The 12,937-nt window shown below is 46.5% G+C and overlaps 2 protein-coding genes across 2 annotated transcripts; one reads left to right on the top strand and one right to left on the bottom strand.

The window, feature by feature from the left end:
* The first annotated feature begins 8,458 nt into the window (after positions 1-8,458).
* COX6A1 (cytochrome c oxidase subunit 6A1) lies at positions 8,459-9,942 on the top strand. The gene is made up of 3 exons (XM_086761455.1): positions 8,459-8,618; positions 8,979-9,118; positions 9,672-9,942. Exons 1-3 carry the CDS (start codon positions 8,516-8,518, stop codon positions 9,756-9,758), a joined length of 330 nt encoding a protein of 109 aa, XP_086617581.1. The 5' UTR covers positions 8,459-8,515; the 3' UTR covers positions 9,759-9,942.
* A 311-nt stretch (positions 9,943-10,253) lies between these two features.
* Positions 10,254-12,896, bottom strand: TRIAP1 (TP53 regulated inhibitor of apoptosis 1). Its single transcript, XM_010115739.2, has 2 exons — positions 12,698-12,896; positions 10,254-12,297 (listed from the first exon to the last, which is right to left on the bottom strand). The coding sequence occupies exons 1-2, from the start codon at positions 12,842-12,844 to the stop codon at positions 12,214-12,216; spliced, it is 231 nt and encodes a 76-aa protein (XP_010114041.1). The 5' UTR covers positions 12,845-12,896; the 3' UTR covers positions 10,254-12,213.
* Between the last annotated feature and the right edge of the window lie 41 nt (positions 12,897-12,937).

Raw genomic sequence — 12,937 nt, 5'->3', positions numbered from 1 at the left:
CTCCAGCTCACAATAACTCAGCAGGCTTCTATGATTTTCACAGACTGCATTACTGTGTGCCCATGTCTGCTGTCAAATTACTGCCTGGACACAGGCTCCGTGGCTAACCTCAGCCTTACCCCAGACACGAAACTGTCGCAGAGCCCTCAAACATTCATCTTCTGTTGCGGCTCTTCTTACACAAAGTGGTGTAAACCTTGCTGATGCTTCTAGGAAATAAAGAACATGCTTACCCCTCTGAAGAATTTTATGTCCTCTTTCCTATTGAGAGTGGCTGTGCTCCATATCATGCATTTAAAACACATCAAAATAGATTTGAAAGGTAGACATTCCTCCTGAGGTTTCTAAAGGAAAATGGAGATAAAAGCCATAAAAAAACCTAATCCTTCACACATAGCAGAGGTTGAAAAATAAAATCTAAACCTAAGTTCATTTTCCTCTTTAGTGCAAGTTCTGGCAGTCCCAGGACTGTTCTAACTTCTAGGTGCTTGTCACAGCTGCAACATCACAGCAGTGAGGAAAACCTCTGAGCACAGTTACTCCAACTTTAGTTGCCTTCCCCTTAAAACCTCCACCCTGCCCTACTCTATCTGAGGCTGTGAAAAGACAATAATAACAGGAAGCTGTTCCTAGAGCGCCTACAAGGGAAACAGTTATTTCCATGCCCTGCTTTACTTTAAATACTTGTACATAGGAAAGATGGCATGCACAGATTACACACAAACCTGTAACTGAGGCAAGATTTTCTCAAGTCATAGATGTTATTGACTGTAATTGCTGTTGTCTGTTTCGACCTTCTCCTCGAGGTGTCTCCACCTCCCATTACAATATCACAGCAGAAGTTCCCTGGTGGTCTGCAAAGAAGCAAAAGAGCAAATGGCAAGGCAGAACTGACATTGTTTATATAACAGAAAATTAATTCTAAATCAACAATTCAGATAAAGTAACACTGTTGCATAAAAAGCAGACAAAAACAGTTATTTCATTGACAGATGGTGGTACTAACAGCAACACTTCACATACACAAAGCACTTTGTACCCTAAATCCTCAAAACATTTTACAAAAATGAATACACTACTATTCTTCAGTGTTTCACAGAAAAAGTGAGGCATGAGGCACAAGACATTCATAGAGCTTTGCCAAAGTAACTAACAATTTACCACCAGAATGAAGAATAGAATGCAGGTTTTTTAATTCCTGTTACTCAGTTTCGGGCATTATTTTAAAGCAGCCCTTTGATTTACTCATTTTAGTGTAGGTTGGGTAAAAAGGAGCACTAAAGCAGAAAGAAACATGTGTTTACATCTTAAAACAAGATTTTCCTTGTGGAATGGCAATAAGGATACCCTGCAGCCTTAGGTTTTCTGCGCAGCCATAAAGCCTTCATCCTCTTGACTGTGCTGGTAGCCAGGATAACCCCCAATCCATATTCTATGCCCCACGCATGCTGCGGGAGGCAGAGATAACAAAGGCTGGGACAGAACTCCATCAGGGAAGTCCTTTTGGGCCCCTTTTCCATCAGCTCATGAAAGAAACAGCCTGGACCCACATGCTGGGCTCTGCTAAGGCTGCTCCAGGCTGCAGCTCTTTATTTGCAAAAGAAATGACCCATTCATTTCTCTCTGACCTCTGCAGACACTTCAGACTGCTGACCTCATCTGCTGATGGCCCCCACCACTACTGTGAGCTTCCTCAAATAGGTGCTCCCGGACTAAAACCTCTGCCTTTCCAAGGAAGTTGAACTAACACAGCTTCCAGAATCCTGTATCAGATCTCCCGAGGGCTCTATGTGCACAGGTTGGGAATGTTCAGCCCTCAAAGTGTTTATTTTCTATCCAGAAAAGCAGAGGCCATATGAAAAGGAGATATAGATTAGAAGATGTAAATTTAACTGAGTCAACTGAAGCGAAAAAATATACTTGCTTGTATGTGCATGTGCCCTTGACAACACAGACCTCTCTCTTCCCCACAACTTTGCAGCTGCACTGTGTATTAGTGTGCGGTTGTACAAGCAGGGCCTGCGGTTCCTGTAGGGAACTAAGTGGCTTGTGACTGGGCTGTTCCCATCTCTGCAGAGATTTACAGATTCAGTTTTGTGTCGATGGCTGAAAGGTGACAATGATGCTTCAGCAGAGGAATCCATGTGCTTGCACTGCATTCCTGGAAAAAGACACACCTCTTCAGACATGCTCATCACCCACACTTACCTTGGCATTCGAAGCCTTATTACCAGGAGTATCACATTACATATTGACTTTTATTCTTACAGCTCCATTCTAAAGAGAAGATTATGCTGTCTCACAGCTATGCACAGGGTGATGAGTCGCTTGTCAAAAGTCACAAAGGCATTCAATGGCTGAACTGGGAATTCAGTGGTGGTTTTAAGTCCAAGTTCAGAGCCCTGCTCACTGGACTAATCTCTAGACAATAACATTTTTCTACTTGGCTGAGAGGTAGGAGCTTCCAGGTCTAGAAGAATACAGAGATCCTCAGATGGAGTCACAGATACACACAGCAAAGAGTAACATAATTTTTCAGTAAAAGTGGCATAAAAATAAAGCAAACTAGGCCAGTTCTTCCACTGGTCTCCAAAGAACACCCAACTATCAGAACAAACATAACCATCTTTAGTAAGTAAGCCGGTTTGGAAGCTGAACTGTTTGTTCCAAGCGCCACATACACACCAGCTCTTGATACCGGCAGAAGAGGCCTGTGAATCACAGCCCGAAGTCTGATGCAAGAGAAACTTGGGCGTCTCAAGCTGCTTTCCCCAGCAGAGAACAACCCTATTAGTTTGAGAAAGTCCCCTGCCTGCTTTCTCTCCGAGTAATTAAGAGTGAAATCCTCCTCTCAGTGACCCCAATGCTCTCAGCCTAGGCTGATTTACACATGAAAGGAACCCTCTGAGGGGCTTTCTCCCTTTCACATTCACAACCAGGCAGGACCTATAAATAAAACCTTTCTGAAAACGGGAGCTTTCAAAAAGGTCTGTGTATGTGTGCAAATGTATATGAGAGAAAGGGAATGGATGTGTGCACTCGAGAATGCCTGCGTGTTTGCATGCATGTGAAGAGCGAGTGAGCAGAATGTGCATTCATACACCAGCCCACATGCAAACAAGTGTACTCAGAAAGGCATCTACATGGATGTGTGAGTGTGCACAGGTAGCTGGGAGCACTTACAGGAGCGAGAGGGCATGTCCAGGCTGGTTTCCAGCTAGCGTGGTTCCAGGGGACGTTCACCCAAGCCAGCTCAGTCACTCTAGAGTTACACATGAAAAAAATGAGAGCAGATTTAGACACAATTGTGCACGAGAGTATGCTTGTGATGCACTTTCCCTCTACAAAGCAAGAAAGTACTTGCAGAACAAAACACTAGTGTTTTACATTGCTTTGGATATAACGTGGGAGGTAACAGAATCGGGTCTCATGGCAGGTGTTCCTATGGCTTTGACAGAGGGTGAGATTTTTCAAAGGCTACATCTTCTCAGCAGCCCAGGAGGGAGAATATAGCAATGCATTTTCCAGGGCTGTCATTGTTCAAAAGTAATTTTTGGTTTGTTGGAACACAAAATCCCTCAAAGTTTGAAATATAAACAAGGGGACTGATGCCATGAAAATTAAGGCCAGAAAATCAAAAATACTATGACCGCCTTTACAGTAGCTTAAAAACACAAAAATGCCCAGATATGAATCTGTACTCTCCCTCCCTCGCTGTCCTGCTCACCCATGTGTCGCTACAGTCAGGATATTTCCCCTTCCATGAGGCCTAAGAAGGACCCTACACAGCTTCCAGGAAACTGGCAGTTAGTGTGACCCTGCCCTAATACAAAACAGGTGACACAGAGTGCTGAACCAAGCCAGGACAGATCGCAGGGTTTCCTAAAGCAGGTACTGCTCTGTGAGTCTTTGCCCCTATAAGAGGAGGCTTTTTAAGACCTGGCTACAAGGTGATAATTTGAAAACTGCAAACTATTTCACTCCACTACTCCTGGCCAGCTGAATAATTTGCTTGCTAACACCAGCAGCCGGGCTGTACGTGCGTTAGCATCACTGGAGCTGCACCACTGCTTGGTGGGAGACTCCAGGGTGCGAGGCAGGAAGGCAGGAGGGGTGCTGCACCCTGCACCACTCTAGCTTCATCAAGGCTAATAGCAGCTCTTAGATCTCTCCCCTACCCAATTCTTATGCAAACATTTAGAAGTAGTAGGAAAAAAAAAAAGCACAAAGCAGGAGACATAAGGAGTGCAAAGCCTCACAGAAACACATGAAGCTCAAAACGTCTCTTCTGCCAGTTCAAAAAACATTTCCCAGCTACTTGCACTAGGCAGGAGGGTGTGAGCAAGAGATGCAGAGCTCCCCTCCTACTGCGCTCGCAGCTAAAGCCCTCCCCCAGTTCCCAGGGTCTTCAAATGAAGATTTGCATAGTACTTCCAGATCATTCCCGAGAGAAGGGACAATGGTGCTCTCAACGCCCTCTTCCCCCCTCCGTCCCTCACTTACACAGCTTATAAAGCCCTGGTGTAAAGGGGAACAAAGGATTTACAGATGGCAGAATATTGATTTCTGCAGTTCCAGGACTACAGGGAGAGGATGAAGAACCCCCCCCAGAAACTCTGAAGTTTGAGACACAGGCTCTATCTCTGCAGCGCGAACTCCACGTTTGTTAAGACAGTATCTGAGGGATGAAACATTGCTATTCGAGAAGGATGAGCAGGTCCTTAAAAACTTGAAAATGCAGAGATTACAGTCTGAAATCCCTGTGAGCTCATTTGCTGTTCACAAACCTCCTAAACGGAGAGGCACTTCCAGTGAAAGCAGTTTGCCACCAGGCGGGCCAGTCCGGCATTGCTCCGAGAGCCTTCGGCCCCAGCTGACGGATATAAATCACATCTCAGCAGTGATTCATGCTGCTACCTGTGTCCTCTTCTCGCCGCTACCCACCACTGCAGCTAGGAAAAATAAGAAAGGTGAAAGACAAGTCTTTGGAAAGTAGCCTCTTTTTGAATTAGTGGAACCTCCTTATCTCAAAACTCACTTTTAGAGCCATTACCTGATGGCTAAAGCTTCCCGTGTCCACAAGCATTTCTATGCTTAGTACATAGAAACCCAAGCTTTCTTTTGTGCTATAAACATTATTTTTCAGCTTATGTAGTAAACTCCACCTCTACTGAACACCAGCTCACTGCAATCACTCAAATTTTATTAAACTGAACAGTAATACAATCCAAAGCGTTCAAATCCAGTGCTGCACATCCCTGCTGCAAACCCAGCAGGAGACGTTTACTGGGTAGCCAAGCCAGACTACAGGAGTGCAGCCTGACCTCCACCTGTCCCACTACCACACTGAAAACACTCTTCTCAAAGGGACTAGCTACCAGCACTTTGGTTTTTTACTTTTTCAGAGCTAACTTTGTAGCATAACTTAGTGCATACCAGTGAGTGCAAGACGGGGTTCCCACGCCACAGGTCAATAACCCAGACAGAGCTACTGAGCCAGCAGCAGCGTCGTCTGTTCACTCACTGGTATTTTCCCCATCTCTTTGTAGAAACACATGCTGTCAGGATGACCGCAATCATCACAGTGACAATAACCATTACATATTGCATAGTTAAACATACTTCATACAACTGTATCAAAACATTCCACACAACATTTTAAAAAATATCTAGGTTTCTTCAAATACCTGTCTATCTCAATGAGATGTTTTTCACATGGAACCCCTTGTGTCTTCCAGCAGTCACTTGTAATTTACACCACCTTTAAAGAAGAGGTGAATCAGATACATTAGCCTCCTGACACACCTAATACGGAGATTAATCGCAGATGTTGGGATGATAAAGCCTAAGAAAGTCTCATTTCAAATCTTTAACTCAGACTGTAATTAAACTGTCACCATACTCAGGTTCAGCACAGACCTGAACCCCCTTTTCGGTTGCTCTCTGCCCTGAAGCTCCATGGGTGGAAGAAGCACTCACAAGGAGTGTCTCTTAACCTGGGGCAGTTATGCTAAGAGCTGCCACTACTACATACTGCTCTCTGTGAACATTTTCTTCCCTGAAGAGCATTTTCAAGACTGTCAGAGGAGTGCGGGTGTCAGGGAGAATTAGGGAGAAGCACACCTTGGCTGCTCCCACCTCCTGCTGAATGCCTGCACGTTGTCTTTTGAGGCTACAGCAGCAGCACAGCTCAGAAATTCTATTTTAGAGAGTGCTGCTTTATGCTTCTTTCCTGATCCTAGACAGAAGTTTGCTTCTTATTTTGCTGATTTTTTTTCCTCATGTGTAAACATTAATGTCTGTTGCTTACTTACAGTTCTTTTTGCTACATACAAGAGTAGTTTTGTTTACACAGCTCCTGCTATAAAAACAACACTGTAATTTGCTTTAGGGTGCAGAACTTGATCTTAGTTTCATCACTTAATATTATACAAAATAATTCTTGCATCTTTTGTTTGGAACGCATGCAAATTCCTTTTCAAAAGTCTGATACTACATATCTCATAAGCCTGAATCCAAAGGATGCAGGTAGAGAAAGGCAAAATGTACCTCCAACGTGAACAACTTTTAACATAACATCCCCAACCTCATTCAGCAAAGCAGGCGTGTGCACACAGTGAGCTACCGTGGTTTCAGGGCTGCACTGTACAAACTGCATCACATCAATAAAGACAGAACACATCCATAGGTACACACAATGACACCAGGGAATAGCTTCTTTCAGCATGGAAGCAGGACTGTTCTTAAAATGATTTATTAAATGAAATAATATGAAAGCAAATTGCTGGAATAGATATAATTGTGACCTTAAAAAGATAGTAACAAACAAACCAAAGTACTTCTTAACAGTTTACACTGCAAAGATATGGTAAACAAACAACTGAGCAATATTTTTATGCTAAGGTATGTTTCACAGTAGCTTTCCAAGATCCCAGCCATCTTCCCATTCCTATGTGCTACACAGTAAATTTGGACATAGAGCTCTAGTCCAAGTGAAAAAGGGAAAAGAAGTTACGCTCCTCAGCAGCAAAAATAGATTCCCTACCATCGAACAACCATGCTGTCACAGCAACCCAGCCATACCACTTGCTTTGGTAACATTTCATAGAGAAATTATCAGTTTCACTGGACGAAGTTGAAATGTGAGCCTGGCCAGAGCAGCACGGCATAATAACGTGATCCCAAACGAGGACTGAGCAACTCTTTACCTTTCACAGATGCCTACTTTACATGACAGACAAGCCTCCTCCTTTCCTGAACAAACATACCATTTTAAGAGGAAAATACAATCCTTTCATCGTCATTTGCTCGCAGACCAGACCTTACCACTATCCCTGCCCAAAAACCCGGTTTCTCTGCTTTCCCACTCTGTCTGTTTCAGCCTCTCCAGCAGTCCTCTCATTTTGACTGCAGAGTTTTAAGTGTCTGGAGATGCACTCTCCATCTACACGAACTCTACCGAAGGCCAAATAGCCAACCATCAGGCTCCAGTAAATAATTACAATAAAATAGCATCTAGATATTTGCAAATTAATTATGCTTTTTTTTTTAAATGGAGATACTGTGTTTATTCAAGTGATATTATTATTTCAGCAGAACCATCCCAGGAATCCACATAATTAAAAACACATCAGCAGTTACAAAATTGCATTTCATTAATGAGAAACATCTTTTTACTGTCATGATTGAAACAGTTTTTATATCCCAGGATAGGATTGGTTCCTAATGTGAAAAAGTCACATGAACAACTCTAACAGCCCTTCTCTGCTGTTGCATACAAGAAACTCAAAATAGAGCAGTGCAATCCCTTCACTCCCAGGAAAATCTACACAAATCTACACAAATCTCCCAAGCCACCTACACTGAATATAGTCTCTGAAACTCACTCATAGACATCCACCCTGGGAAATGCTCCTCCAGAATTTCCTCTGCATACAATGCCATAGATAGTATCTTTCCTTCTGCTCTGGAGAGTTGTGTGGTCACAGTGTCTGCACTGCCCTTCAACACCCAGTGGAAACCACCCCACTACAGACCCCCTTCTCTGCACCTGAGGGCCCTTGTGCCCCTCCGCAGCCCCCTCCAGAACACCAGGCTCCTTCACTCCCCTCCTGGTTGCCTCAGCTCCAGACCAGACCAGCTTAGCCCCACCTGAGGAGCCCTTCGGCCCTCTCCCACATCTTCCTCATCCCCTCAGCACCGGGACTGCTCACAACGCAACCACGGCCCAACCCTCGACACTACCCCTCTCCCTCAGTACCAAGATGGCGCCCACTCCCCTCCTTTAAGGCCACACCGCGACGCCTACGTCACTAACGGTGCCTCCCTTTCCCGCCTCTCAAAAGCGGCGCATGCGCAGCCGGGCAGCCTCAGCCCGCTGCCGCTCAAGGTCAGGCTCGCGGTGGGTGCGGAGTGCGCATGCTCGGGTCTGGCGAGCGGCAGGGCGCGCAGCCGCTCTGTCCCCTGCCGGCCGCCGTCGGTTCCGGTTCCGGTGGGCGCCGCGGACGCTGGGGGGATGGCGGCGCTCGGAAGGGTCTCCCGGCTGCTGCTCGGCGCCGCCGCCCCGCGCTCCCTGCCGGGGCGGAGCATGTCGGCCGCGGCCCACGAAGGCGGCGGAGGTAACGGAGGTGTCGGGGCGAGGGCGTAGCCGAGGCCCGCGGGCGGCGCGGCGCTGCCCTTGACAGCCGCTGCCCTTTGCGTCGAGCGGGGCTGCGCCGCGGAACGGGGGCGCCCAGGAGGGCCCTGGCGTTGCGAGCCCTGGGTGGGGCTGTGCCCTGGGCTGCCAGTCCAGGGTCCCCGCGAGGGAGGGGAGCGCTCTCGTCTCTCTGTTAAAAATGGGGAGGGGGACCCGCGCTCTGGCGAGGGCCATGGAGCCCGAGTCCTCGTTAACGTACTAATTGCAGTTAACGTGCTGTCAGGCCGCTACCGCTAATGGAAGCGGTGAGCATTGCTCTGATTCCTGTAACGCTTCCCACTAGCCCGCCTGTGGAAGCTCCTGACCTTCGTTGTGGCTCTGCCCGGGGTTGGTGTTTGCATGCTGAACTGCTACTTGAAAGCACAGCACGAGCATGAGAGACCCGAGTTTGTTCCTTACGCTCACCTCCGGATCAGGACCAAGGTACGTTTGCCTGCTCTGTGTAAAGGCCCTCTTATTAGCCGTCACTGCCGAGATTAGTGCAGCGTCTCTTGCTTTGTCCACTGCGTGAGGTGCTGTGTACGTAGCTGTGGTCTTAACTCATGGCTTTGTTTCTGAGGCAGCAAGTTTCTCACAGCTCAGGTGAAGTGCCCGTTGTATTCACAGGCCTTCCCAACCCCGAGTAACCCTGCTGCTGTCTCACTGAAAACATCCCAGTCCTAGAGCTGCTGTACTAATACAGATCTAAAAGCTAACAGAGGCGATGGCAAATTCTCAAAACTGAGGTCCTCACAGTGTGGCACAGTGGATGTTTAAGCAAGAGCAGATATCTTGTTGTCTAGAGACAGTGGCTCCCGATTAAGGGCGACTGTTTTCCAGTTCTTGCTTCCTACAGGCCACGATCAGATGCCACCTTGCTTAATTCATCAGCCCATCAAGCTGTGTGATGCTCAGGTCCATTTTGCTGTTGATTTCCTGTGCTGTACACATCTTTCAGTCAGCTGCCATGGGCTTATTTTCTATCTTCTTTCAACAGCCTTTCCCCTGGGGTGATGGGAACAAAACTCTATTCCACAACCCCCATGTTAATGCTCTCCCAACCGGTTATGAAGATGAAAACTGAGATCCTGACCACAGCCAGAACTTAGGCTCTTCCTGTCGTGGACCAGAATGTTGAGTGGGAACCATCGTTAAGGGAACCATCACTGAAGAAACTCCACATTCCTTCTACGATGAAGCTAAGTGGTGTTGTGGCCTCTGTCTGTACTTGTGTGGAGGTCCTTTAAATAAACAACTCTGAACTTGAATTTAGGATCTGACTCTTTTGTTAATCTGAATCCTTAGAAGTTCTTTAGTTCAGTGTTTGCTTAAAACATTGAGGCTTTCCAGAGGATACAGTGCAGGAGCAAGGAGGTTTGACTGCCTGAATGTTAATACTTGCTTCTGTATCCGATAACACTGACAACAGGGTTGCATTCACATAGGACGTTACTTAATTTAATGTTCTCTTTGTCAGGTTTAAATGGTGACTGTAAACCCACAGCTCACACCCACATTAACAGGTATCAGGCTAATACTGTAGATTAAAATTCAGTATTCTGAAGCACATTCTCCAAAATCAGCAATTGCAATATTTATTAACAGTCACAAAGACAATTTTCTCTTGGCCCCTTGTGACAGAGAGTTTTAATTAAGCTCTGTGTGCCTTCACAATGTTAATCTTCAGCTCTCAAGCTTTCTAGTATATTGGCATGTATTTTGCTCTCTCCTTTTTCATAAAGCTGCAGTCCGCTTGTACAAAGTCTCTCATACAGGTGTTACAAATGAAAACACAATTTTTGCTCTGCTGCGTATGTCTGTATAATGTACACTGCCTTCACCTAGAAGAGCTTAATTATCTCCTGTAGTTATCAGCCAGTTCCAAAGCCCTGAGTCTGTTCCAGTACAATGTTAATTTTGAAGGTTTTTCCTCTCTGCAAGACAACCGTTTCCCAAGTCCTTCTGCACCTTCTATTATTTTTTTTTTGCATGGTATGAAAGTGAGGCCAATGTCTTCACTGTCATTAACAGTGTTTCTCCCAAAGGGAAGAGTGCAGCAGCTGACTTGGCATCTTGCTGCTGGGAAGAGTGACGGATGGCGAGTGAGAATCTCAAAGCGGGCACTGCAGGACACTCCTCCCCATGGTTCAATGCAATTTATTTCATCCACTTAGTAGCAAAATGACTGCTAAGACAAGCTTTTCTGTGTTAAAAACACAGAACAAGGCACTGATGGGCGCAGTTGTTTCAAAGCAAACTGACAAAATAGCACTACATTTATTCCTACATGAAGATCATAAAAAAGCAAAGTGGCTGTATGTTACTCGTTAAAAAAAAAGAGCTACAGACCCCAAAATGCTGTTTATGTGCTTTTAGAAAGACCTTTCCCATAGCTTACTGTTTTTTAAGTAAGTGCTATGCTTAACCCCTGCGCTGACATTGCACTCACTGTCTAATGCACCTGAGAACAGGAGCCCGGCAAGCCCAGGCGACCTGACTGCGCCCCAGCTGACGTGTTTAGGCCATCGCTGGAGGCAGGGAACAACAGCCCCAGCTTGCTGCAGTTCCTGATCTTTTTTACAAGGCAGCACAAATGACTTCCATTTGCTTTCCTAGGTGTAAAGTACACAGCTCAGGAGCAGCTTCACGAGGCGAGACCCCCAAGCAGCAGCTGGGGCTTTTAACATTACCAGCTATCAAGCTTCAACCCAATGTTTCCCTCACTCAACACACACTTTAACTACCACAAGTAAACATCTAAGAGTGACAGTGGCCAGCCTGGTGCTTGTGGTACTGTGGAAAAGGACGGACAGGCCTGCACTGCAGCTTTACTGCAGGAATGCATAATGCTAAAGGAGAGAGAATTCAAGTTCAAGATTGTTTCAGTACCTCAAAAAAGGCTGAGGAAGTAGCCTCTGCACTAAAAATGTTATCTTCAGCTTCTGTTGCAGGCCACCTCTGTCCCTCCTAGAGGTCACAATCGGATCCTACTGGACAGTTATCGACTTGAAAAAAAATATAACCTTGGTTTTAGCCAAGTTATTGCAGGTCCAATAGAGTATTTTTATATCATATTTGTTGCTGATACAAAACAATGCTTTAGCCCATAGCATTCAGGATCATACAAAACAAAACTTCTTCCACCAAAATTCAGCAGCATAGAGACGAGACAAAGTAAATCAACCTCCTTCATACTCTTTTTAAACACTTCCAAGTGTTATATAAATAAGCAAGAGAAATCAGTCACAAAGCGATCTCAGCCCACTCCCGTAAGCACTAGAGTACAATCAGTAGGACATTAGTTCAAACGGCTTTTCAGCTGTTAGATGCTGAACCACCACCAAAATTCATTGAAAAGGAGGCAGTAGTTACCACATGTTCCAGTCTTTTTTTTGTGGCTGTTTGTTTCTACAAGCAGAGAAGATTCCCTCCTTCCTAGAAAGCAGCTTAACAAAGGTCTGACCCAGGTGCCATCTAGTCTCATGCCTGGAGGTGTTGCTTAGTCCAACGGCTACGTGACGCCACCCATACAGCTGAGGTCAAGAGGAGTTTTCAGTTTTTCCTTTGCTTCCGCCCATGAACTCCAGGCCTTCAATAGGTATGTCCTTTTCCTTGATTGCTTTCTGAAAAGAAAACAAAACAAAAAATTAAACTTGACACAGCATTATAGCGCTAAGTGATGTAACCTTTGGTACAAAACACAATCTAGAAAAAGCAGTCTTAAGACTGGTTTGGGTACAGTTTCAACGTTAGAGATGCTCAAGTAGGAACCGAGAACTCGTGCTGAGCTGCAGTCCGGATCCTATCACGTAACTGTACTGCACCCACCAAACCAGCGGGCGTAACGAGAAAAATGCACTGAGACACCGCTAACGTATTAACGTCCTGAGCGGGAGAAACAGGAGACGAGACGATCCGGGGCCGCGCAGCTGCGGGGCTACCAGGAGAGCGCTAAGGAGAAGCGGCCCGGCGGGAGAACCCTTGGGGTGCGGGTCCCCGCGCACCACGCCAGCGGCCACGCACCTGCACGCAGAGCTGGTAGCGCTTGAAGAGCTGCCCGCAGGGGTCCCCGGCGCTCTCGCCCTTGAGGAACTTCTCGGCGAACCAGCGGTTGAAGCACTGGTCGTACTCGCGCTTCAGCTCCGTGCACGCCTCGCCCACGCTGTTCATGGCGGCTGCCGAGCGCGCCCCCGCGCCCTGTCACCGGGCCGTGCCGCCCGCGCCGCCGCTATGACGCGCTTCCGGCGCGGGGGGTGACGCCGC

The sequence above is a fragment of the Chlamydotis macqueenii genome, chromosome 17, assembly GCF_036417535.1.
Source record: "Chlamydotis macqueenii isolate bChlMac1 chromosome 17, bChlMac1.mat, whole genome shotgun sequence".
Taxonomy (NCBI): domain Eukaryota; kingdom Metazoa; phylum Chordata; class Aves; order Otidiformes; family Otididae; genus Chlamydotis; species Chlamydotis macqueenii.
This window is presented reverse-complemented; position numbering and strand designations above follow the sequence as displayed.